Genomic DNA, 25,541 nt, shown 5'->3' on the forward strand with positions numbered 1-25,541 from the left:
TCCCTCTGGGATGGACATCCACTGAAAAATGTGGGGATTTTAAAACCTGGTCAACGTTTTAGAGTGACTAAGAAGAGTAATGTAGGCCTCATTTACAGCTACATGCCCTTTAGTAATCCAAATAAATCTTCAACCATATGACTGTCAATCAACTTATCCTACACTATTATGAACCCACCTATCCTAACTAAAATATTAGTTAGATAAAAAAATTACCTGTTTTATTTTGCCCCTAATTTTCACAAGATTAAAAGCCAAACACCAAGGATCATATCCTATTCCCTCATCTGTGTTCCTGATGTACACACTGAAGTAGGTAAACCTGAAGTTATAGGCTTCAAAACAGTGATTAGAGTAAGCAGCATCATTTGCAGTGGTCCCTAAACTGTTGCTTGTGAACAACCAGTTATTCTCTGTACCCTAAATGTTGCTCACATGTGGTTCCATACCCAAGTTTTATTTTGCATTGGCTTCTCTAATAACTGTTTCTGAGGAAATGTCAAGGCGGAACACAAATTTTCCATTATCCCAAGGAGTATAAATAGTGTGTCAGCAATGTTTGTTGTGGTGCATTGCGCTCACAGGCAACAACAAGTCACCGATGGGGTAAGTGAGATGCATAAAGTGGGAGAAACTTTGCAAATCATTTGCACTTTTTACATAAAGGAGGATAATATGCAGTCATACAGCCAATAGAATACCACTGATACAGACTGATTGTATATAAACTTGAAGGTGCATTACGCAATATTCTTCTGTTTATCACTCATTAAGATCACAACTGTATGTGGTCCCCTACAGTAGAGACGATTAGCAGCCAATGAACCCTCATACATTCTAGAAAGTGCAGGATTATGAAATTTGCAATGTTTGCATACCAGCAGCTCTATTTGGCCTATTTAACTTCCCTAGAAGTCCATTATAAATGGTGCCTTAATCTATGGCAGGAAATATTAATTGTCATAAGTGGGCTGCAGCATAAATTTACAACACCCAGGCTGAAGTGTAAATGCATTTCAGAGGCACATGACACGGAAAAATGCCTTTGCCATGTAGGAAATTCCCATTTTTACATAGTCATAAGTGCCTATAGGGCATGGTGCGAAAATATAAACATAGGGCACATTACATAGTGTGGTTAGTGTGTCTTCACAGTGAAAAACAAATCAAAAGCTATTTAGATGTGCAGGTTTGGCTCGACTTTTCCCTACTATGCCATGGTGAACTTATTTTTATTTTCCATATTCACTTAGGAAAGGGCTAGAAAAATGGCTCAAAGTTATTGCCTGTTTATTTTATTTGTAATCTGACTTAATGGTGAAGTCAGATTTTAATAATTTAGGCAGAAAAGAGAAGTTTCTAAAAATGCACTTTATGCTACCCGAGTCAGAACTGGGTTAAAACCAGTTCTGTCGCTCATCACGTCTGCAGAGCTGAAATAGAGTCCCCTGGCCTGGAGAGTTAACAACTATACATCAGAGGACAAGGACTTTCTGCCACCCATCACTCATTTTTAAAAAAAACACTTTTTTATTAACATTTAAAATTAACAGTAACAAAGTTCGCATTCTGAGAAACAACAAAAAGATGAGTCACATAGAGATAAAATGGCATCAAATGGCAGCTACTTTCACAGGTCATTCAAATATCAAAGGAAATAAATGGACGAGGCTCTGGTTTATCACACAACCATGGCACCAAATAAGTGGAATCTGGAACAAAAATGTGGTAATACATAAAACAATTACCACAAGAGGAATAAAAATTAAACTAACCTCCCACTACCTCATCACATATACAGCATATCAGAACCCCTAACATGCCCATTGTGGGCTACTGGGAGTGTCACAGTTGTTTACAGAAGGGTGCGTTCTTGATTTAAAAGAACCATTGTTAAACTAACCTACCCCTTATAGTACCCTTCAGGGGCATCATGAGGCAACTGCAGGATTATAGAAACTCTGGTGTGTCTGTAAGAGGTAATTTATTTATATTTATTTATTTTGGCTTCTTCTAAAGCGCACTGTCACCTAGCAGGCATCCTGGCACCGGCAACTCAGGCATAGGGGGGATGGTGACTAATAACAATCTAAGACATAGGGAATAGGCAGGTTTTTAATCTCCTCCTAAATGGTAGGAGGTCAGTGGTTTGTCTGAGCTTGAACGGGAGTGCGTTACACAATTTCGCCGCAGCCACACTAAATGATCTGCCCCCTGCTTTAGCTTTCTTAAACCTTGGTATCCTCACCAGTCTAGCCGAAGAGGAGCGAAGGTTACGAACCGGCACGTGCCATGCAAACTTCCTTTGCCAGAAGAGCAGGTCCCAACCCGTGGCGGGCTTTAAACACCAGACAGAGAGACAAACTGGACTCTGTCTCAAAGAGAGCCAGTGCAGCTGAGCCAGAGCCTTAGAAGAGGAGGACCTTCTAGACCACCCCAGGGCTAACTTGGCCGCGGCGACTGGATTCTTTGAAGTCTGTCCAAAATATAATTCCTGGTCTCCAGCAACAGGGAGTTGCAGTAATCTAGCCTACTGAGCATGGTGCAACGCACCACTTCTGCCTGAGCTGGAGATGGCAGCAGAGGGAGAATTTTCCTAAGCAATCTAATAATGGCCAGGCAACCTGCCACTATTTTCGAAACCTGAGCTTCCAAAGTGAGATTGCTGTTAAACATAACGCCCAGGTTCCGAACCGCCTTAACTGGCTGAACCGATGGGAAGAAGTCAGAAGGCCAAAAGTTGCGGGGCAGGACACCTCTGTTTTACCTGCATTAAATTGCAGGGAATTAGCCTTCAACCAACACGCCGTATCTCGCAGGCAATTGTGAAATGCTTCCAGAGAAGTTGATTCATCTCCCTCAAGAGAGAGAATCAGCTGCGTGTCATCAGCATCATTATCAATGTTATATTCTTTAATGACCGCAATCAGGTGTTTCATGAAGATGTTGAACAAGACAGGGCTAATTGCCGAGCCCTGAGGAACGCCATGCGAGATGGTGGTAAAGGTGGATTGGTAAGGAGGGAGGGAGGGACACGGCTTGCTGTCTGACCCGAAGAAAGGACTGAAACCACCTAAAGGCGCTACCTGTAACCCCCCACCTCTTTCAGACTACTCAGCAAGGTCCCTAAGGTTCACCAAGGAATCCTTACCTGGATGGCGTCTCTTTAGCAGGGCAACCTGAACTTTGTGTATTAATTAGTGGCGCGCCTCTTCGCTGAGACGCCCCCGCCGCCACACAAGCGGGCCACGCACAGAACTAAAAGTGCAACTGTGGAGGTGAGGAGCCACGATTGCGGGACAAACATATGGGCAGTGACGGCAATGTTCCCCCTCCTGAGGACCCACTGTGGGGAATGAAAATTTGTGTATGGAGCCCGTTTTTCATACAGCATCCAACGTGGAGAAGGTAAAGAACTTCAAGACCCAGAAAGCATAGCTGCAATGAAAAACCCAAGTGGGTGGGGTCGAGCGTTTAAATAGTCCTCACAACTGTAGTGACTCTTTGCATAGGACCAGTGATCAAGGGCGGAGGAGCCCGAAACATGTTTGGCAGCGTTACCGAAGGAGGGTGCTTATTGCTCTTGTCTGCTACCCGCAATAAAGAAAGGAATCCTTACCTGGATGGCGTCTCTTTAGCAGGGCAACCTGAACTTATATCCATCCAAAAGCTTAAGAGTAAATGGAGCCCAATTCATCCCACCTAATTCTTGAATCAGCCTCTCTATTCCTCGAGCAATAGGAAATAAATAGGACTGAACAACATTAAGTCGTTAGCCAGAAATTACAACAAACTTCTGGAGGAGCTAAATAAACTGTCAGACCGCTTTCCCTGCCCTTCATATATACAAATAGATCATCCGTGTAAAATCCTATCTTATACCAAACGACTCGAGAAACACGGTGCTTAAATTCACACAATTTGACTATGTCGACATTACTTATATGACCCAACACAGAATTCAAGAAGTCTATGGTGGTGACCAGTGTAGTTACACCAGATACCATCATTTAGACGTGGTTTTCATGCATATGACCTGGGGTTGCCTGGCCATCGCCCCTTCTGGATCACTACCTCACACCCTCTTTGGAGGTCTGCTTGTTGGGGCTGGTTTTCTGTGAGCTGGTGCCCATGCAAGCAGTGGAAGGGAGAGATCCAACAACATTCAACACAGTGTTAAAATTCCTAACAATATCATGCATTCAGAGTCCACTTTCGCAGCTTGGAAGATAGTGAATGGAAGAATTCCAGCTGAACTTGGTTGAAGGCATAGATACTCCCTAGCCTCACCTCCTGGTCATCAAATCTCCCAGACACCAGAACCTACAAACCCACCTTATCCATGGTATTAGAGGTTGCTTTAAATTGCACTCTAGCTCTAACCCATTCCAGGACCCCCACCGACGAAGGCAGAAACTTCTATAGCGAAAATCTGTCTTCTCCAACTTTGCAATCTAATAGACTCAGCCTCTTGAAGACAAATTATATGGGCTACTAGTCGCTAAGCATGGAGCTGCTACCTCTTAACTGAGGATCCCAGGCCTCGCATATTCCATGTACTTATTGTGAAAGTAGTATTGCCACTAGCCAAAGAGTATGCAAAATGACACCTTTATCCTCCAGGCGTGATTCCCCAACACAAACGTTATAGTCCTGATGATCCAACACCCACCCTTCTGATGGCATACCAGGGAGAGTCCGGCCCTCCTCCAAATATACCCAGTGCAGCAACCCAGATTCTCACACAGCAAACAACTCTCCAACCCAAGGGCGGAGATACATCTGACTCCTGTCCAACAACCCAGCTTAAAACTATCTCTACTAATGACAGCTCCTCTCAGAACACATTGTGTGGGGGTAAGCAGTTACTACTGCGAATCCCCCTGCAGGTCCAGCCATAGCCCTTCAAAAAGAAAAAAAAAAAAGGGGAAACCCTGCTCAGTAAGTTGTATAAAGTTCAGGACAAAGGCGATATGCTTATAGTGAACAAAATAAACAGTGACAACCTAAGAAATAATGTAGCAACCCCCATACAAATTCTCATAGACCTCACTCATCCGGGGGTATACCTAGAGTCCATTGCTTTCCTCTGGGTCTGCACAATTCAACCAACCAACTTGGATCGCCCCATCCACTGTTCAATTTAAATAATGTTTGTGCCACACAGCATTCACACTGTGAGGGGGCAGTTAATTGCAGTCACAACTGCCACCACCAGACCAGCCATAGCCCCCTTCTCCCCCCCACAACGCCCACTCATCTATGTCTGCAGAGAAGAGGTCAACAATATGCATAACAGTAAAACTAGCACATCAATAACAACCCAAAAGATAATGCAATATCCCCAGATCTCATTTCTCAGATACATCACCCACCCTGGGTCGCATCCTGGAGTCCTGCATAGTCCAACAAACAACCATAAAAATCCCCAAACTTCATTTAATATTACAGGTCAGCTGCAGTCTGACAACAGGAAACATCTCCCCCAGGGTGAATGGCAAATCTGTGTCTGTCAATGCAAGTCCCGAAACCATCCCACCGTCACTCCCAGGTCCCGAGTCTTGCTAAGTGCTTTCGCTGCCGGAAGTGCTTGTTCTACTATCCCGTTCCGTTTGAGATCGGTCGGCTTCTAAACTCGTCGCTGCATGTTCTTTTTCTATTTTTGACAGTGCTACTGACGTCAGTCCAGGATGGACAGAAGATGGCGTGTCACGCCCCGCTTTATAAAGTCAAGCCAATCCCAGGACTCCATGGGTCAGCAAAAACGTGGAGGTCCCATCAACTAGGACCTTTAACCTACACGACCAGGACAAATGCCCTTTGTTTATGGACAAGGAAAGTTTAGTCTGGGGGAAAAAAACACTATGTCATTGTCAATTTTGTAGGTTCCATGGTCACAAACTTTTTGCAGGACCGTACCCCGGTCTCGATAAAGGAGAAGTTTAGCCACCACTGCTGGTGGTGAAAGACCAGACTACAGCTTCTTTGCTGAAAACTCATGTGCCCTCTCCAACACAAGACCGACAACAAGGCTTCATACGCTAATTCATCACAGAGCCAGGGTTCTAAAAATTGAATGATATTCAGAACTTCCGGCCCCTCCAATTACACGTGTATTGCTTCTGCTGTGCCTCCCTTCTAAGTCCTTCGGATGACATTCCAACATTTACACCCTGTTGAGGAGTGTGCTTGTCCGAGTGCCAGTTTGCTTCACCGTGGGCACAAACTTCGATAGGGAGGTTTTGTTAGCTATCACCCTTTACGCAATCTTTCTCTGGTCTGCTCGTACCAGACTCACGTCCAACACCATCGTTTCCATTCTTTTTTCATACAAACCCCCCAGAGGCGGTGTTAGCAGCCAATACTTTATCCAGGTGGAGTTGTAACGTGTCAGGCAGAGAGACATGCTGGGTGACCAATAACGAACCACCCTCCTGCAGGTTCTGTTTCTCGACAGCACCTTTGTCTGAGGGGCTTGACCATGATCCTTCTCACCAATCCCCAACTCCCACAGGTCGCACAGGCAGGCAATATCTTTCTGTTAGGCGTTGAAGGCCCTCCGAGCGGCAGACTACAAAAGTATCAGACCACTGCTAACCCTCAGCATATGAGAATCCACCTGCTGCAACAAGTCCCGCGTAGGCTCAGGGCTCCCAAGAGGTCTATTTGTATAGCCATCAACCTAAACTTTAACTAGATGTGTGAAACCAGAAGCTTCAGGCAACCCCCGCTCTGCAGAAAAGAACTTCCTTAATTGCCAGTGCTTCTCAAATAGTACTCCTGGTAAAATGGGTAGCAGCCCCATCAGCCGCTGCACACAAAGGAGTACCCTGTGCCAGTAGTATAGAGAAGTCTTTCGGGAAGATGCCCTTCAACTTCCCCACCCCCAATTCCTATATGTGCAGTGTGATACGGACGTCTAATTCAACGACTCCTGTCTAACAGGAGGCAGTGATATGGCCTCCACCTCCCGAGCAACTTCTTGAATGATGTTACCCGTTCCAGTGCCTCAGGTCTTGTAAGGATGAGCAGGCTGCTTTATACTCCTCACATATGACGTCCACCAATGGAGACCTTCACACAACCCGAGACTCTATTGGGGATCCCAGTGTCCCCCCGCAATGCAAGCAAGCATTATAGCACACCCCGCACCACTGCAATGCTCCTCATACCCCAGCATTCCGGGGGATGGGATTCACTCCTTGTGGCGAGACGAGGTATCGCTCACGTCCATCAGCTGTCAGGGGCGGCACTCGGCAACTAACGGTAGAGGAAGTTCTGGGCCTCTTTACTGGTTATCCAAAAGTACCTCCCTTCACTCCTTGACCCCCTACATAGCTGCCGTCCACCATGAGCAGTTGCTCTTTGCACTGCATGTCTCAATGTAAGCCCCTCCTCCAGCCACACTACCTTAGAAAGCCATAGCCCACAGGCCCGATATAGGAGCAGAAATTCAAGGGTCCCTCCGGCTGCAGATGCATGCAGGCTGCCTCCAGCACGGCCATGTCCCCTGCTTCCCAGCTCACCACTATCTGCAGTCCGGTTTGTCCTCCCGCTGCACACCAGTGCGTGGTGCCGAGCCGCGCTCCAGCTCACGCAGGCCCATACACCTCCCTGCCAATATGCAGAAATTCCTTTCCACATGACCAGATGCTCCTGTGGCAGCATTTGCACTCTGCGGCCAAATCCAGATGGTCAGTGGTCCCTCAAAAGACACTGGAGGACCTCTAGTGCTCCTCCCTCAATAGGGCCTGCTAGTTGGTCCCTGAATTGGTTTCAGCTGCCGTGTATCATCGCTTTGCTCAGATTTTTTCTAATGCTCAAAGTAGTGAATCAAACGGTCTTGTTTAGAAATAGAACCTATCTTTTGTTGCTTAAAATAATTTTCTCCAGGAAGTAGACATCCCCCCCCGCCCCTTTTGAAAGCTCAATTTTCTGTATTTCTTGATTACCCAAGTCCCAGGGTTACTGAGTTGCCCCTTATTCTTATATACACATTTACTTCTCCCTCAGGACTCTGATCCACTTGCTGGGGTGACATGGCATCGGAGGGGAGCCCACAACCCAACTCGAACTGCGGAGTCAAGTGTCACCCTGCCTCCAGTGGCACCCCGGGTGAGGGGGGCACATAGGTGGTGGACAATTACTCAAAATTAAGGGTGGAAATGAGAGCTTCAGGCTGGACCTGCACCAGAGCTCACAGAAGAACAGCCTTACTTATGCATGCTTTGCCACCTCCCCTCCCACCCACCAATCACCACATCGTCAGAGTTGGAATTTTGGAATACACATCCTTGGCTTGAAGAGTTAACAACTCCTGTTCAGAGGAGCATGGCTTTCTCAGGAGCACATGAAAGGGCAATAGGTGTGGACTGCTGACCATTTAGCAGGGATTAGCCATCTGGGAGTAGCCAGGAACAATTGGTAGAACAAAGGGCAGCTTCAGCATGATCTTTTGACTTTGAGGTTGCAGGGAAGGATTCTCCTATTTATATCTTAGGACCCTCTTTGACAGACAGGCTCTGGCCACAGGAGGAGAGAAAAACACATTTGACAGTCAGTTAGGGGAGTGGTCAAATAAGCTGAAGACAAGCCTGCCTGGTGGGTAATAGTACAGTACAGCAAGAAGGCTCTGATGAAGACAACTCTCGACCCCTGATGTAAGAGGACTCCAAAGGACTCCTAAAACCAGCAAGCACCCGGAGATTCTCCAAAGATGAAGTGGTTGGCTTCCCGTCTACTTGCTACAGGGACCCAAAAAGTAGGACTCATGAATCCAAGAGGCGGCAGCCATTAAAGAGGACTTGGCTGAAATAAGACCGGCTACCCAGAAGTCTGTCTTAAGGAATTAGGGGCTGCAAGAAGATGTTTCCCAAGCAGTTAGAGACTAAGTCTGAAGGTAAAAGCTTTTACCTAGATAACCCGCTTGATGTATTTGAACCCTGCTCCATCGTGGGCTGCCAGAAATTGCGCCAAGCTTCCGTTCCACCACACAATGTTGTTTTGCCATAGTGCCCGACGACAAGGCACTTTTTGACTTAAATCTTTAAAAATTCATGTCTCCAGTTTCCCATAACCTATTGGGACAAGCTTGGTGTCTTTTTGCTCATTACATTTGCCTCTATTTTTCTAAACTGATTTGGGAATTTTAACCCCTTGCATGCTTGTGACGGAACCGTTCCGTCACAAGCCTCGGGTGAGCTGTGCTTGTGACGGAACGGTTCCTTCACGGCCCGCATGCCGCACCTGCGCGGCGCAAATTCCGCACCTGCGCTGACAAAATAATGGGCGGGCGGGTTCGTGACGGAACCGTTCCGTCACAAGCACAGCTCACCCGCGAGCCGTGACGGAGCGGTTCCGTCACAAGCACGGAACCGCCGCGCGGCCGCCCCACCCCCTTAGCGCTGCGGCGGAATAGCCGCCGCAGCGAAGGGGTTAATGAGTTGGGTTCTTTACTCCAAAGCCACTGGCACTCATGAACAGACAAGATGGCTGTTACCAGGATCTCGTGATGACCAGGATCCCCCTACATCTGCAGCTATATGCGGATGATAAGTTGCTCTACCTCAGAGGCAAAAGGGAAAACTTGCAGGGCGCTTTTGAGGGACGGAATTGATTAGGTCAATGCCCGCTTTAAGAATAAGCAGAAACAAAACTGGTGTCTTACCAGTTTGCATTCCTAGGCAGGGGATGGAACCCCCGGAGAAGGAACACTATCTTCTGTGGAAACTGTATAATATTAAGTATCTGCATCTACAAGACAGTAGTCAATTGCTAAAGGGTAATGTTCGGGCAGCCCCGTCAGCAAAGAACCACTGCATCAAATTTTGACAGGTACTCCCACTATCAGCTATTGAGAATATAGCCCTCTCTAAAAATGGTATTCTTACTGCTTCTAGTGTGAGTGTATATGTATGTATGTGTATATATACACACACACACACATATATATATATACACACATACATATATATACACATACATATATACACACACATACACACATATATATATATATATACACACATATATATATACACACATATACATATATATATATATATATATATATACACACACACACACACACACACACACACTATATCTCCTTTCAGGCATAGAGTAACGCATAAATTAGGCAACAAAAAAAAGAAGCAAAGAACTTTTGGCAGTTCTCAAGGTTAGGTCTGAAGCAGCTCCAGTATAAAGCACTCTCAAAACCAGAGAGACTGTATATCTGTAAATTTGCTCACCTCAAATGTATGTTTTTCTATCAAAGTCTTTAAGAGATATATATAGCACTGTGCTAATCCTATGCTTTAAGACTTTGATGTAGAAATGGCAAAAGCCTTTGTCTTTTTCTTTCTCTGCGTAGATGGTGATGTCCTAATCCTATGCCTAAAGACTTTGATAGAAAAGCATACTTTTGAAGAGAGCAAATTTAGAGTGTCGCTGGTGTTGAGTGCTCTATACTCGAGCAGCTCTCCACCTAAACTTGAGAACTGCCCAGAGTGATTTTTTAAATATTTTTTGGGGGGAGGGTAGGAAGGGGGTCAACCATAACAAGTTCTAGAAAGTCACTTAAAGAGATTGATTCATTGCTGTAAAACCGGATTTGGGAGCCTAAGAGAAATAGGACAGAACTGGCAAAACTTCGACTTCCCATGGATGAGGGTGGCTTCACCTAGATTGAGAACTGTAATACCCGGCAGTGCAGCTACAATGGGCAGCCAGGGTGAGAGATTGTCACTGGGGAACATCAATGGGGTCACAGTTCTATTGCAAAATTGGATGGCAAATACAGAGTGATTATGTTGTTACTTAAAGCATTGATAGCCTAATCCAAATGCGATCTGACTGGACTACAGGAGCACTGGACTGGGGTCTACAATACTACACATTACTTCTACGAACTCCAAGTTATCAAAAAAAAACACAATATTACTACTTACAAAGTCTATATCACCCCCATGAAAGAATACATTTAAGATTTCCTAATACCCAGGCTGGGTACCAGAGATGTCAATTGGCGGGGACATATACTATCATCTGGTGTGGACCTGCCCCTCATCGATAAGCTACTGGGATACAGTGGTGCAAATCATTATTAGGACTACAGACAGAACACTCCCAGCAACCCCACACTTGTTTACTAGGGTTGTACACACGAAGCAAGGTGAGTACCGTCATACTCCGATTTGTAGGCCTGGCATTTATTCTGGCTAGGTGGCAACTGGCAGTGAGCTGGAAGGCACCCAAGGGACCTAGCTTGTGGAAGTGGAGAAAAGAACTACATAAGTGGGTGGAGTGCAAGGTTAAAACATGGAGGAAAGAGGTGAGACAAGGCCTGCGTAGGCAAGAATCTCCTAAGATACCGGCATTTATATGCGAAGCCTGTCCGTTTTTGGTTTATGTGGGGCGGGTAATGACAAGTTGGAAGCAGCCATTGAGTTTGTATCATCTTTATTTGTCCCTATCTATATGCTAAAGGGTCATCCAGAAGAGACTAGACACTGCCCCCTTACGGGGATCAAGTGTAATGGCTAATTCTGCACATTATCAATCTTTTACTTACTCTCCAGCAGGATGGTTCTTACTGTTATGTTGTATTTGGGGACTGCTAATATAAGTAGGAGGGCCAGAGCTGTCAAGATGGGATAATTTTGCTGTTGCTCAAGACGGAATGACATACCAACAGGCAATATGATTGATCTTAAACACACTTGGCATTAGTTGCTTTGACCCAATGTTGAGCTTAGCCTGTTCTAATGGAGACACTGTATTAGATAAAGAGGGTTCAATATTGTTATCTGGCAGAATGATAAGTCACTGTGATAACTTGCAAACCAAAAAGCCTAACAAAATAAGTTTTAAAATGTGTGAATGAAATAAGTGAATGAATAACATCCATTGTTTTGATTCTACACAAAATCATTGACAATGCATACTACCAACATTAACGCAACACAAAATATTTGTTCTGTATTATTTGTAGTCCTCGTGGTGCATATGTGACAACTAGGTAGCTAGGGTACAGGCTTTAAGCACAAGATAATGGGATCCAAGCTATACCTCACTGATGAGGCCCAACAAGGCCGAAACCGGGCTTGGGTTGCTGGTGTTCCCTTCTTGAATGAATCTTGCTTGGCAGTTCGGGTTCCATTGTGGAGCAGAGTCAGAACTGATTTGCATAAGGCGGGCCTCTGTCTAAACCGGCAAAGTGGGTGAAAAACAATGGGTTGAAATGGTATCCAGAGCAACTGCCTGTGGTTTAGAAGATTTTCAAGCATCCCTCCCCATCACCTTTTGTGTTTTTGAAGATATAGACTTCACACACTTTCAGTGAAAAGATGGACACTTCATCTAGAACTGGAGGCAAATTGACCATGTAGAGATTGAACAATAAAAATAAAAAAAATCTTAAAACACTGACATAACCCCTTGGTCATACAAATTATGTGACACAGATTGCCCCTTCTAAGAGTATTATTTTAAACCACGTTAGTACGTAATTAGGCTGATGGGTAGGATCTATAACTCATAAATGCAATTACTCAAAAGCAGAGATCCATCTACTCTATAAAAGACTGTTGTACAATGAACATTGATTTTACTCTATATTGTGTCTAGATTTATTCGCCAAAAATAAGGGAGTTATATTATCTGTTGCAAAACCATGTACCATAAATTGTATACAAGTTTTTCCATTGCTCCATTGTCGAAGACAACGGGGGGAGTTTTGCAAAAACCTTACCTTCGTGTCGATCAAAAGATAGTAGATGGGTACATTATTTGGGATGTTTTTGGATTAGGTGGCGCAGAAAACACTTTCTCGATTGTGGGATTAATCAGGAATTATCAGGTTATAAATAATGGATTAAAACGCAGACTTATTGGAGATAGTAGCAAATAAGCAGCATGAGAAGCTCACTTGCAGAGACTAAAAATCTGTAGAGGACTTGTCTGCTTGAGGCAAAATGCTTGCCAAAATCATGGACCTATCCAATATCAAACCTCCTTGAGCGGATGCTGCTGTAGGATCATAATATTGTACTGATGACGCCGTTAGCCTGATGTATGAGCTAGACTTGGCAACGGAGAACAGCATGCTGAATAGTATTTATATCATACGATTGTACTGAATGCAAGATGGCTCAACTGTTTACGTGCTTTGCATTACACTGTATATGTTTGAAAACTCAATGAAAAGATATTAAAAAAATAAGTACGTCTGGGTCTGGGTCTGCGCAAAACATGTAGGTAGTATATTTGCTTTTTTTACATGTTGTCTTTACCAGTGAATATAAATCTAATTTCTTCCTTCATTTTTCAAACAACTAAACTTTGAATACGAATTATGCAAGTGTACATTTTTATCACATTGTTTATTGAAAATAGATAATTTTTCACTGTGCCTCAGCTGATTTTTCCATCATTCTTTCCCTAATCAAATGAAATAAAATTACAGTAGTATTTTACTTTGTCACTGAGTTGCATTGTCATTATGCACTCTAACTGGAAACTACAAGGACTAACACAGGTAGTTTCTGGTTAATAAAAAGTCTTAAAGAGCGCAATTCTATTATTATGAAAAAATATTACTGTCACAAAACGCCCATCTACAATTTAGTAAACAAAACCTACAAATGTTAGTTAACTTTTATTTGCTATGATCTATGCAAACAGGTTTGTTTCCTGCACAAACAAGTTTATAGTAGCCAAACAGCAGGCACCCTAAAATAACTTGAGAATGTCTTGAAACCGAACTGTTCTCAGAAATTGTACAACACTAGATGTTCATGAGCTCCCTTTCATTCTTAAAGTTTAAGAAGCTTGTGGCACAGTGCAAAAAGGAGCAGAACCAAAGGGCGTTTCCCCTTTCTTCTCTTTAGTCAAATTGACTAAAGAGAAGAAAGGGGACATGGCACTTCGTTCTCGCATCCCATCTACCACACACTTTAAAATACAAAGATAGTACTACAGGTAAAGAACGTTCCACATCTCTTAACACCTGGCAACAATCCACTACAAACTAATGGGAGCAGAGAGGTAGATGAGATCCTAAAGAGCTTAAGAAAAATAGCTTGGGCCACATTAAACGTAAGGTGCACAATACCACCTGGCCAAACTAAGCACCTGATCAATAGTACATTTTTCAAAGCACATGCATGTGACCCATAACTGTAGATCTCAGCTTGGCTACATCTACTTTGCAGCAGTAAGGACACATTTCTTTGGAGTGGTCCACTACTACTATGTGATGAAAATGTACCCAAAAGAATGCAATCAATCAGAAAACAGGTCAGACCCTACTCACCTAACACATTACCACCATACATCACAAAGACAAGAGATGTATAAACTCCTTATTTCTATTAAAGGAAAATCTGAATTCAACTCACATATAATTAGTGCAAATTTCCTTTTGTCCAAGAAAGCATCACAAGGATTCAGAAGAAACCAGAAAATATCTACTGGTTGATAAGGAAATGCAAAAGATGCACTAGAATGAGTGAAGAGAGAACTAATTTGGCACCAAAGCAGACAGAACCTAGCTGAAGAAGGGCTAGTCGGAAAGCTACTGGGAATCCAACACTGTCAAAACAAGGTTTGGATCCCACTGAGGATGCAACTCTCTAATTGATAAAAAAAAAACAAGTGAGGAATTTATCAAGCCAAAATACTGGATCAATGACTCCTTATAAGTATTTACAGAAGGTCCAATGTATTTCCTTTGGATTTTTGGAATGCACGGTGTGTAACCTTTTGGTTACTTCAGAGCACAACAAGTCAGGAGCACTAAGTGGTCTTAACCACTTCGATGCTGACGACGAGCTCAGCTCGTCATCAGGCTTACCTGCCGTGTGCTGATGACGAGCTGAGCTCGTCATGTAACGCGGTAATTTAAAAAATGCAGCACACAGCGGGAAAAGCCGCCGCAGCGATGCGGTTAAGAACGTGATCTAGGAAGAGAAGGTGTGATACTTGGCTGATTTTAGCCCCAACAAAATCCAGAAGAGCCATTTAGACCGACTGAATAGTTCAGTTTTCAGGAATTTCCAGAAGCAGAAGTTTTTGGGTCCAGATCTCAGAAAGATGCTGAAGGTTTTCCATATTCTCTGTACTTTTATTCCCAGTGATCTACTCTCAATTTTCATTCATTCAGACTACAGCTGCTGCAGCAGCAATGAGCAAAGGTAAGTTTTGCCAATATTTTAGGCCCTTTCCCAGTAAGCTTCATGACCAGCGCAAAGAAACTCAAACTTGATTAATATGGGTGGTCCTGGGAAACCAGTACAACAGAAAAGAGAAACTGTTGATATGTTAAAAGCCCTACAGAGACTTGGAGACAATGCTACGGTCCCAAATTTCTGGATTGCTATTTGAGTCATTTCTGGTTGCCTCTGAAGAAAGACTGGGAGCTGGTACAGGAAACTTATCGGCAGTTTAAGAAAACAAGGCCTTCAAAAATAAAAATAAAACTATGGTATTGCAAATAATCTGCTACAGACTTTAGTCTTTTCAGAAGACTGATACTCAGTATAAGACCCAGATATTGCAAGCCGAGCTGAGAGCACCAGAATAAATGCATAGGTGGGAATAAATATCCATTTTAACAAGTACAAGCGTACAAGTTTCGCCTGGCGGTACAATCTCTCGTTTTGCCCCATACCAATTCAGTGGGTGCTACACTAAAGGGTGTGCCCAAACCAACACTATCGATTCACTATGATCCTGTGCTCAAAGGCAAGATTAATGTTAGAAGCAACAAACTGATAACAAAAACACAAAACGCAGAGATCCGAAATGCTTCCTCTTGACCCCAGAATATATGTTAGAATGGCCTGCATACCTTTCAAATCCATCCACAAAATGCAACTTCATTATCTACGCTTCACCAACACGTGAAACCCTTACTCTTCAAACAATGTTAAGACTTGGAATATTCAGGCAATAATATAAAAGTATTGTTTTTGTTATCGTCCTACTCACTTTACATGCTTCCTTTCAGAGACAATTCATCCACCATATGTATCCTCCCAATTAATTTCACCTAGCTAGAAATTTCTTATCATAAGATATGGACATGAACTGCCCCATCTTTTTTTCCTCCACTTCCTACTTTCTAGTTATACTCCGGTAGATAGAGTAGTTGATGCTGAAACTTCTCTAGTGGAGTGCGCTTTAAGTCCTCGATAATGGCTTGCCAGCATTGTCATGACAAAATTGAATTGCGCTCGCTATCCACCTGGCTATAGTAGCTTTAGAGATTGCAGTGCCTTGACAGGTTTGACCATAAGCTATGAATAACTGATTTGATTTCCTTATGTATTTAGTTCTTTGCAAATAAAATGTAAGACATCTCGAGGTCTAGAGTGTGCAGTGCTCTTTCGGCAGGCATGGAGGAGTTAGGGAAGAACTTCCATTTGAATGAGCCAGTCATTCTAAGGAATTGAGTAGGGACTTTAGGGATGAATTTGGGGTTCGTCCTTAGAATGAACATTTGATCAGTGAAGCGCAAAAACGGATGGGAAATGGTGGAGGGCTGCCTCTCACTAACCCTTCTTGTCGAGGTATGTGCTAGAAGGGCGACTTTCCAGGTAAAGTACTTCAATTCTGCCTTGAGAATGGGCTTGAATGGCTGTTTTAGCAACTGACACAACAACACCATAAAGTTGCCATTCCGGAGGTGGAGCTTTTGATGGGCGGGAAAGCTTAGAATAGTCCCTTCATAAATTGCTCTACATCTTGATGACCATAAAGTTGGAGTATGTGGCGATCGTCTGTATCTTTATATAGCAGCTCGGTGAACTCGGACTGACGAGTGTGCAAGACCAGATTTTGCTAGAGAAAGCAAATAAGGCAGGATCTCTTCTGGAGCAGAGAGAAATTGATCTATTACCTTACGTTTGCACCATACAGAGAAGCGTTTCCACTGAAGCCTCTGAGTCTTATTGGTGCTTTCAGCTTTAGACTTGCCAGTAATATCTTTGCAGTCTTGCTCAATGGTCAAATCTCTAAATTCAAAGAATTCAGGAGCCATGCATGCAGTTGGAGAGAAGCTGGCTCCGGGTGACGCACTTGGCCCTTGTTCTTTGTCAACAGCACTGGCACCAGATGGATGGGCTGCGATTCCGACAGAAGGAGGAGTTCCATGTACCACTGCTGTCTGGGCCACCTGGGGGCTATCAGCAGAATGCGGCAATGCTCCCATTTCATCTTCATGAGGACCCTGGTATAAGAGGAATGGGGGGGGGGAGGGGGAGTGTATACATAGATCCATGACCAGCGCATCAAAAGGGCATTACCCCAAGACTTTAGGAAAGGGAATCGGCATTTGGAGTTGAGCTGGGTCGCAAATAGTGCCAGCACTGGCTTCCCCCAGATTGCAAATATCTCGTCCAGCCGTGACCCTTGTATTCGAGGAAGGAAAGTCCGAAGAGATAGGAAAATGGCTTTCAGTTCCAGTGTGTTTATTTGCATCTGCCGTTAAGCCAAGGGCCACTTCCCTTGCACTTGTAGGTCCTGCAGGTGTCCTCCCCAGCCTTCCATAGAAGCATCTGTTCTTACTACGTAATCTGGGATGACTGGAAGAAAAGACTGGCCTCGGAACAGATGTGAAGTCTCCCACCACCTTAGGGCCTCCTTCATCCGAGAAGTGATGTGGATTACGAAGGAACTTGAGGTCTGAATCCATTGAAGTTGCAATTACTATTGAAGAGGTCTCATGTGCAATTGAGTTATTGGCACAAGATCTATTGCGGAAGAAGCATTCCCAGTAGAGATTTGAACACTCACAGAAACACACTTTTTTCTGTACAGCTTGAGTGCTAATGCTCGTAACCTTTGTTGCCTTTACTCGGAAAGGAAAGCTTTGTTCTGGATGGTGCCAAGCTTCCCCCCCAGAAATGTTATCCAGTTTGGGAAAATTGAACATTTCAGAAAATTGACTGAGACCCAGTTTGTGAAAAAGAGAGGCAATCGTTTGTTGCACTCTCTATTAGGTGAGAAGATGGAGCCTTTAGCAGCCAGTCGTCAAGGTAAGGGAATACCCGATGACCATGGTTTCTCAAGGCTGCTGCCACTGGAGCGAGGATTTTTGTGAACGTCCGTGGGTGCGATTTGAGGCCAAACGGAAGGACTCTGAATTGATGGTGGGTACCAGCCACTGTGAACTTCAGGAATTTCCTGTGTTTCAGATGAAGAGGGACATGGAAGTATGCATCCTCAAGATCCAATGAAGTCATGAAATCGCCATTGTTAAGGCGTCGTAGGATGTCTAAAAGAGTAACCTACCTGAATGTTTGACCCTTAAGAAATGTGTTCAATTTTCTGAGGTCTAGGATAGGCTTCCACTCTCCCGACTTTTTGCGACTCAGAAAGAAGCAGGAGTAAAAGCCTTTCCTCCTTTGGGAAAAAGGGACCTTTTCTATTGCCCCTTTCTGAAGCATGACACGTGCTTCTTTTTTGAGTAAGTGAAGGTGAGGGGGGTGCGATCCCCTGGGAGGGGTATTGGGTGGTTTTTGGATGAGTTCCAATGTGTCGCCATAAGAGATGAGATCCAGGACCCACTTGTCTGAAGTGAGGTCTCATCACTGGTGGATATGCTTGGAGATTGTTGCACCATTCGGGGGGGGATAAAAGCAGCTGGTACCCTGTTGTATTCCCTGTTTGCGGCCGGTGTCACAGCCTTGGGATCCTGGCTTTCGTTTGGAGCCTTGTCTGGAGAAACCAGCTGTATTCGTTTGGTGGTATGACTGCTGCTGATATCCTTGACGGTATTGCGGCTGATGGGTCTGACAGGACTGGGAACATTGATAACTCCTCTATAATTGGGAAAGCCCCTACCTCTGGCTCTCTGAAATGGCACCTTGCAGTACTGAAGAGTTCCATGCGCCTAAGCAGTGTCAGTATCTTTCTTAATGGAGGTAAGTACCTCATCAAGGAGGCTGCCGAATAGGCTGTCACCATCATAGACCATATCCAAGATCTTGGTCTGAACTTCCAGGCAGAAATTTTTTGCCTTTACCAACCCATAACGCCTTAAAATGGCAGCCCAGCCAATTGCCTGAAACCAGTTGTGGCAATGTCCATAGCAATGTCAATTATTTCTGACGCTGCTCTTTCTCCTTCCGTGAGTATTTTAAGAAACTCCTCTTTGCTATCTTCCGGGATGACCTTCATTGAACCGATGTTTGACCATATCCGTCTATCATAACGTGCTAAAATGGCCAAAGCATTAGCCGCCCAAACTGAGACTGCCGCCATTGATGAGAATCTTTTCCCAATTGAATCAAAGAGTTGATCTTCCTTGTCTGGTTGAGAAATGATAGGCATAGATGGATTTTTTGATAGTGTCTGAGCCGTCAGAGATCACAGAGTCCTTTTTAGGGTGACTTATAAAACACGTAGGAGAGCCCTCCGTTGCTCTATATTTTTTATCCAACCTTGGCAGCACAGGAACCAAGGAAGCTGGTGCCTTCAAGACCTTGATTCCTTCTTGCCAAATATGATCAATGATGGGTATTGATCCGACAGTTTTTCTTGCCTGGTCCTTAAAATCATAAAGGAAACAGTTCAACTGATGCACAACTGTTTGAAGATGAAACCTCATCATCCGAAGGATGATGAGGTGGGGGGGATGGCGTTGGTGCTATGTAATCATCCCACTCATACGCTGGTGGAGGAGGGTCTGGTATCTCTCCTTCCTGCTCCTCCTCAGCTATAGTAGTGTCTTCTATGGGAGGAAGGAGACATGGTGCCACCCCAGGAGCGGCATGCAGCGATGCTTGTGGAGCTACCTGGGGAGGTGGAGACAAGAAAACATTCTCCTGAGGAGAAAATATTCTCTTATATAGTCTGCCAACTTATTCTGAAGGTCTAGAATTCAAGCCGGAGGAAATTGTGCAGGCTGTAGTCTAAGTTGCTCAAAGTATTGTTGGTACTGAACAGGAGGGGCCTGATAATGCTGGTAATAATGTTCCTCATCATCATATTCATCATCCTCTTCCAGATATTTAACGTTCAGTTCAGAAGAACTACGTGCGGCTTGAAACTGGCCTTCGTCCTCATCCGAATCCTTGACATCCAAAAGATGGCTTGGAGGTAGCGGAGAAATTTTTGGTGTCCTGAGTAGAGGTTGCACAGATTGCTGGAACAGGGTTGACAGAACTGCATGATAAACTGGATTTTTCGAGTTTAGTCTCATCGTCGTCAAAGAAATTCTTGTCGTTGACGAGGTCGTCTATGGTAAACCAGTGATGGTTGACGGTACTATCACAGTCGGTGCGATTGCCATCATTGGAACATCTCCAGTCGTCGATGGCGTCATCGTCGTCGCCGACGGTGGTGTCTTTGTCGATGATTTCGTCGTTGCAGGCGATTGCTTAGTCGGCGGTGTCTTCGGCGATGTCTTCGTTGACGACAGCTTCACTGACAGGCTCGTTGACGATGAGGTCTTTGCTCTTGTCAAAAATAAAGGCAGCGTGTCTGGTGTGCCGCCCTCTTTTCTCACCGAAAGGATCACTTTGGAGATAGATGGATATATCAGAGGTGCTGCTCAAGCATATCCTGCCCGCTCCAGAACGAAAGTTCCGTCGTCGTGGGAGGACTCCTTGGGCCAAGTCCTAAATATTAAATAAAGAAGTACGACGCTTATGGGATTATAAAAGTTTCTTTAATCCGCCGCCGCCAAACGCGTTTCGACTGCCAAGCAGTCTTGCTCACTGGACAAGAGGAGAAAGCGCGCTTTCTCCTCTTGTCCAGTGAGCAAGACTGCTTGGCAGACGAAACGCGTTTGGCGGCGGCGGATTAAAGAAACTTTTATCCCACAAGCGTCGTACTTCTTTAATATATATATATATATATATATATATATATATATATATATATATATATATATATATATATATATATATATATATATATATATATATATATATATATATATATATATATATATATATATATATATATATGATCAAGGGCTGCATAGCCCGAAACGCGTCGCCGTGAGGGGTGACAAATAAATATTTCTTGCCTGAAAAACTTTGCTGCAGAGGCCTGAGTTTCCTTCTTCGCCAGGGGCTCTTCTGGAAGTGGTTGGAATTGTACCGAATATATATATATATATATATATATATATATCATATCATACCTCGCCTTGGAGTGCTAATTGTGCTGTCTGTGTGCCTTTCTGTGCAGCAAGCACTTGTGAAGACGGGCTGGATGTAGATGTGTGTATATATATATATATATATATATATATATATATATATACACACACACACACACACACACACATACATACATACATACATATATATATATATATGTCAAAGAATCTGCAAAAAAACAGGGTGGCGCACACTCAAGGTAAATTAATGAAGTTACTTTATTCCAGTCCCGTGGCTGAACAAATAGATGAAACTACTGACAAGAAGAGATTTCTTAACAAAACATTTACGATCATTTTTTCTCTTAATCATTTTGTTGAAAATTATTTATAAATTTATATCTAGACTTTTTTTATATTTATGTTTTATGTCAATATATTTTACTTTTACCATTCTATCTTTTTCTAGGTTAGGTTGTGGGGGAAAAAGGAGGTAGGTGTAGAAAAAGACAGGATTGCAGGAGATGTGGGGTAAATCAATTACATACATGAAGAAAATGTATTATGAAGGAAGAACCATGCTTAGTCTACTGTGTGTGTGTAAGAGACCTGCTCAAATCGTGGGGCTATTCCTTATCTTTGGACTATATCTCCCATTGGTGCATGTATCTAATTCACACGTGTCACTTAAATCTACTAATCTAATTACATAGTACATAGGTTATGCAGTATTCTAAAATATAGCAATCAAAAATATAGCAATATACCAGTATTCGAAAATGTAGTATCACCATGTACATGGAAATGGTTTAACCTACATGAACCCACAGTTCCTCTTTGCAGTTCAGACCATGTGGGCTAAGGGTGCGCATATCCACTATGTATTTAGACTCCATCTGCCTCAACATTCTTACCCTATCTTTTTGGCAGACGGACATGGTTTATACAGAAAAATCTCCGCTGTTGACTATTGCTGTTGTGGTGTTCTGCAAAATGTCTGGCCGCTGGGTAGCCGTTATCTTTTTTGGTGATAGCATGCATGTGCTCCAAAATCCTCTTTTTTGCCTGGTGTATCGTGCTCCACACATAACGTAGGTTGCACGGACACAATAGACAAAACACAGTAAATTCCCTGTTACAGTTAAGAAGTCTGGTTATGAACGTAATCTGGTCTTTGCCTGGCACCTGAAACTCTTTCGCTACTTTGCTGTTTTTACATGCCTTGCATTTGAGGCATGGATAAACCCCCTGACACTACATGGACTAGCTGTCATTGTGTTACTGTAATGACTATGGACCGGCATGTCTTTTAAGGAAACATTCTTCCTGTAGGTTATGCATGATGGATTTTCCAATCACACCATCCGATCTAAGAATGTTCCAATGCTTCCCTTGAATCTGGCGAATTTCTCCAGAGTCTATGGAGTGTGTCATGATCATCCTAGTTGTCTCTTCCTCAACAGGCCTAGCTGTCCTGTTGAGAAGTTCTGCTCTGTCTCGTAAATTAACCTTCGTTATGTAATACCTTCTGAGGATAGCCACTTTGGGCAAACCGAATCACTGCATGCTCAGCGGCTGTATCATAATCTTTTTTAGATGTGCTATTCCTTTTGAGGCATAACAATTCTCCTTAAGGAATGCTGTTTACGACACAGCGTGGATGTTGGCTGGTGTAGTGCAATGTAGTGTTCCCCACTGTGGGTTTCCTAAATTAGCTTGGTTTTTAATTGGCCCCCATCAGCGAAAAACGTAAAATCCAGATTTGCTACCTCTTTTTATTTACTGATTGTTCCAGTAAACTGTATGTTGATGTTGTTGTTAAGGCTGTCTATATACTTATCTAGTTCATTCCTGGTACCCGTCATGACGAAAAATATATCGTCAATATAGCAGGTCCAAATTGCTATTTTCTGAGCCAAGATCTCATTCACACCCGCCCAGGCCACGTGCTCGCAAAAATTGTATTATATTAGGCAGAAGGTCATGAAATCCACAATCATCTGACTATGTTCCATGAATCTCAGCGGTCTGGTTTTCAGAAATGTTGTTACCGCTTCTATTCCCGGATTGTGATTGACGCAGGTATATAGACTGGAGATATCCTGTGTAACCAGGAAAAACGAACTGTCCCAATTGATGTTGGCAATCGGCTTAATAAAATCAGTACTATCCTTGACAAAGGGGATATGGATATAATTCACTAAGATAGAGGTATTTTCTAAAAGCCTACCCTTTGATGACATTATAGGTCTAGCCGGTGGCCTTTTTGCATTATTGTGTATCTTAAGAATGTGATAAAAAAGTCAGAGTAACCAGATAATCATTTCTAATAAATGTATACTCCTCATGACTCAAGATGCCCTTATCCCTCCAAAAATCAATCATAGTAAACAAAAATATGTATATATCACGGAATCCACAGCGTCAGTGAAGGCAATCCTGTCCCCCATCACAGCAACGCAGACACGGACCTCCAGTAGGTGCAAATTTATTTATTGGTTGTAAACTGCCGCCATAACGTTTCGGCTCCTCCGAGCCTTGATCACATGACAATGTGGTTCTGGTATGCTACAGTTTTTAAAGTGACCGTGCCAATTTTCAAAGTGCATCATGTGACAGTACTTGCAGTAGACATAAACAAAATACTGATAGTAAAGTGCTCAATATGTGGTTGTAGCCGCTAATCTTATAATATATTAAGTATGTAAGCAGCCTGAAAGTATAATAAAGCAAATTGTATGGCCTGATGCGTAATCATGTGCGTTATTCCGCCAATAAATAGAATAATAACCGTTAAATACTTGATCATAAAAACAATTGTATAAAACATGTAAATAAAACATTTTAAAACGCAATAGTCATTTGTGCAAAAAATGAATTTGTGCAACTTGAGCTTATCAACTTAAAGGCGGGTGACTACATTTACTTGTCAGCCAGAGATGGCCTGATCCCTGTCCTTACTGTGGGGCCTCATTAAATTGGGTGCCATGTATCATCTATTTAGTGAAATGTATTGCATTCTATTGGGCTGCTTAGTTGGGTCTCAGGCTGTATGAAATGTAGTTTTAATTCGGGAATCCATATGGATCCAAACAGATTCGGCCACCAATGATTGATCAAACGGTACCGTACTTCAGAAGTGATATGTCCGGTCAGACAGGTCAAATTACTTGTGCCTGTGGTGACTATATTGGACAAGGTGCTTTTTCCTCAACCAGGGGGTAATATATGACAACAAAACTCCCCATGTCGCTGTCAAGTGCGATGGCCTTGGACGTTGCAGGTAAAAAACAACGATTAATTGCGGGATAAATCCCCTGACCTCATATCTGCGATAAATATAGATCATACTGCAACAATCGTTCTAGCCACCAGAAAAAGGAAAAACGCATGTTAATAAAGGTTGAAGTACGTTCCGTATATATATTTAAAAAAAATACCCTTTCAGGCATAGAGTGACGAATAAATTATGCAAAAAAGAATTAGAGAACTCTGGGTAGTTCTCAGGTTTAGGTGGGTTGTGTCTAGACAAAGCTATACCTCTCTGAAGAACTCTAATTAGAGCGAAACACTGTGTATGGGGTTGCTTTTACTCATTTCAGGTTGGCTTAGTTGGTATTTTACCAATTCAAAGCTGTAATATTGTGTCTGGAGTGGTAAATGGCTTGTCATTTTACAGCTCGGCAAGGACAGAACTGTGCTAGTCCTATGCTTAAAGACTTTGCTGTAGAAATGGCAAAAGACTTTGTCCTTTTCTATCTAGGCGTGGATGGCACTGTGCTAATCCTATGCTGTTCCCAAGCTGAAACGCGTTGGTCTGAGCTTGAGTAATAAACCCTTGTAAAAAATCCAGAACTTTGTGTGCCGCATTCCTTGTGAGAAAAGAAAAAAAAAAAAAAAATATATATATATATATATATATATATATATATATATATATATATATATATATATATATATATATATATATATATACACACATAGATACACACACATATACACATATACACACACTCTGAAAGCCACATGGTGTACTGTCTTGTATGTCTGTGTGGCCTGCGTTATATTGGGAGTACCACTCACCCAACGAAAATCAGGATTTTAGAACATTTGCGGGCCATACAAAATAAAGATCCCACTTATCCAGTGGCGAGGCACTTTGAAGTGTCTCACCAAAGCAACCGAGAACTCCTTAGCTTCTACTGCATGGACCAAGTACCGGCAGACATAAGGGGAGGAAATAGGCTGCTTCAGCTACGCAGGCTAGAGTCTCGCCATATCATTGAGAATCAGACCAAGAAACCGGGCGGCCTGAATGCTGGGGAGGAGTTAGTGGTCCATTTATGAGTCTCACATTGGATTTTTCTGCATTGTTGATGATTTTCTTATGTTTAAATTTGTGAATTGTGTATATATATATATATAT

General features: G+C 43.1%; 1 protein-coding gene across 15 annotated transcripts in view; it reads right to left on the bottom strand.

Annotated features, from left to right (window-relative positions):
* VEZF1 (vascular endothelial zinc finger 1) overlaps positions 1–25,541 on the bottom strand; it is a 269,814-nt gene that overhangs the window by 229,815 nt on the left and 14,458 nt on the right. For 8 of the 15 annotated variants that reach the window (XM_086954857.1, XM_086954855.1, XM_086954853.1 and 5 more), the window contains exon 2: positions 12,073–12,207. The exons of the other annotated variants lie outside the window; for them this stretch is intronic. In XM_086954857.1, coding sequence (XP_086810983.1) covers positions 12,073–12,207 — 135 coding nt within the window. The remainder of the gene's footprint in view (positions 1–12,072; positions 12,208–25,541) is intronic. 15 annotated transcript variants of the gene reach the window in all.

The sequence above is a fragment of the Lissotriton vulgaris genome, chromosome 2_1, assembly GCF_964263255.1.
Source record: "Lissotriton vulgaris chromosome 2_1, aLisVul1.2, whole genome shotgun sequence".
NCBI lineage: Eukaryota > Metazoa > Chordata > Amphibia > Caudata > Salamandridae > Lissotriton > Lissotriton vulgaris.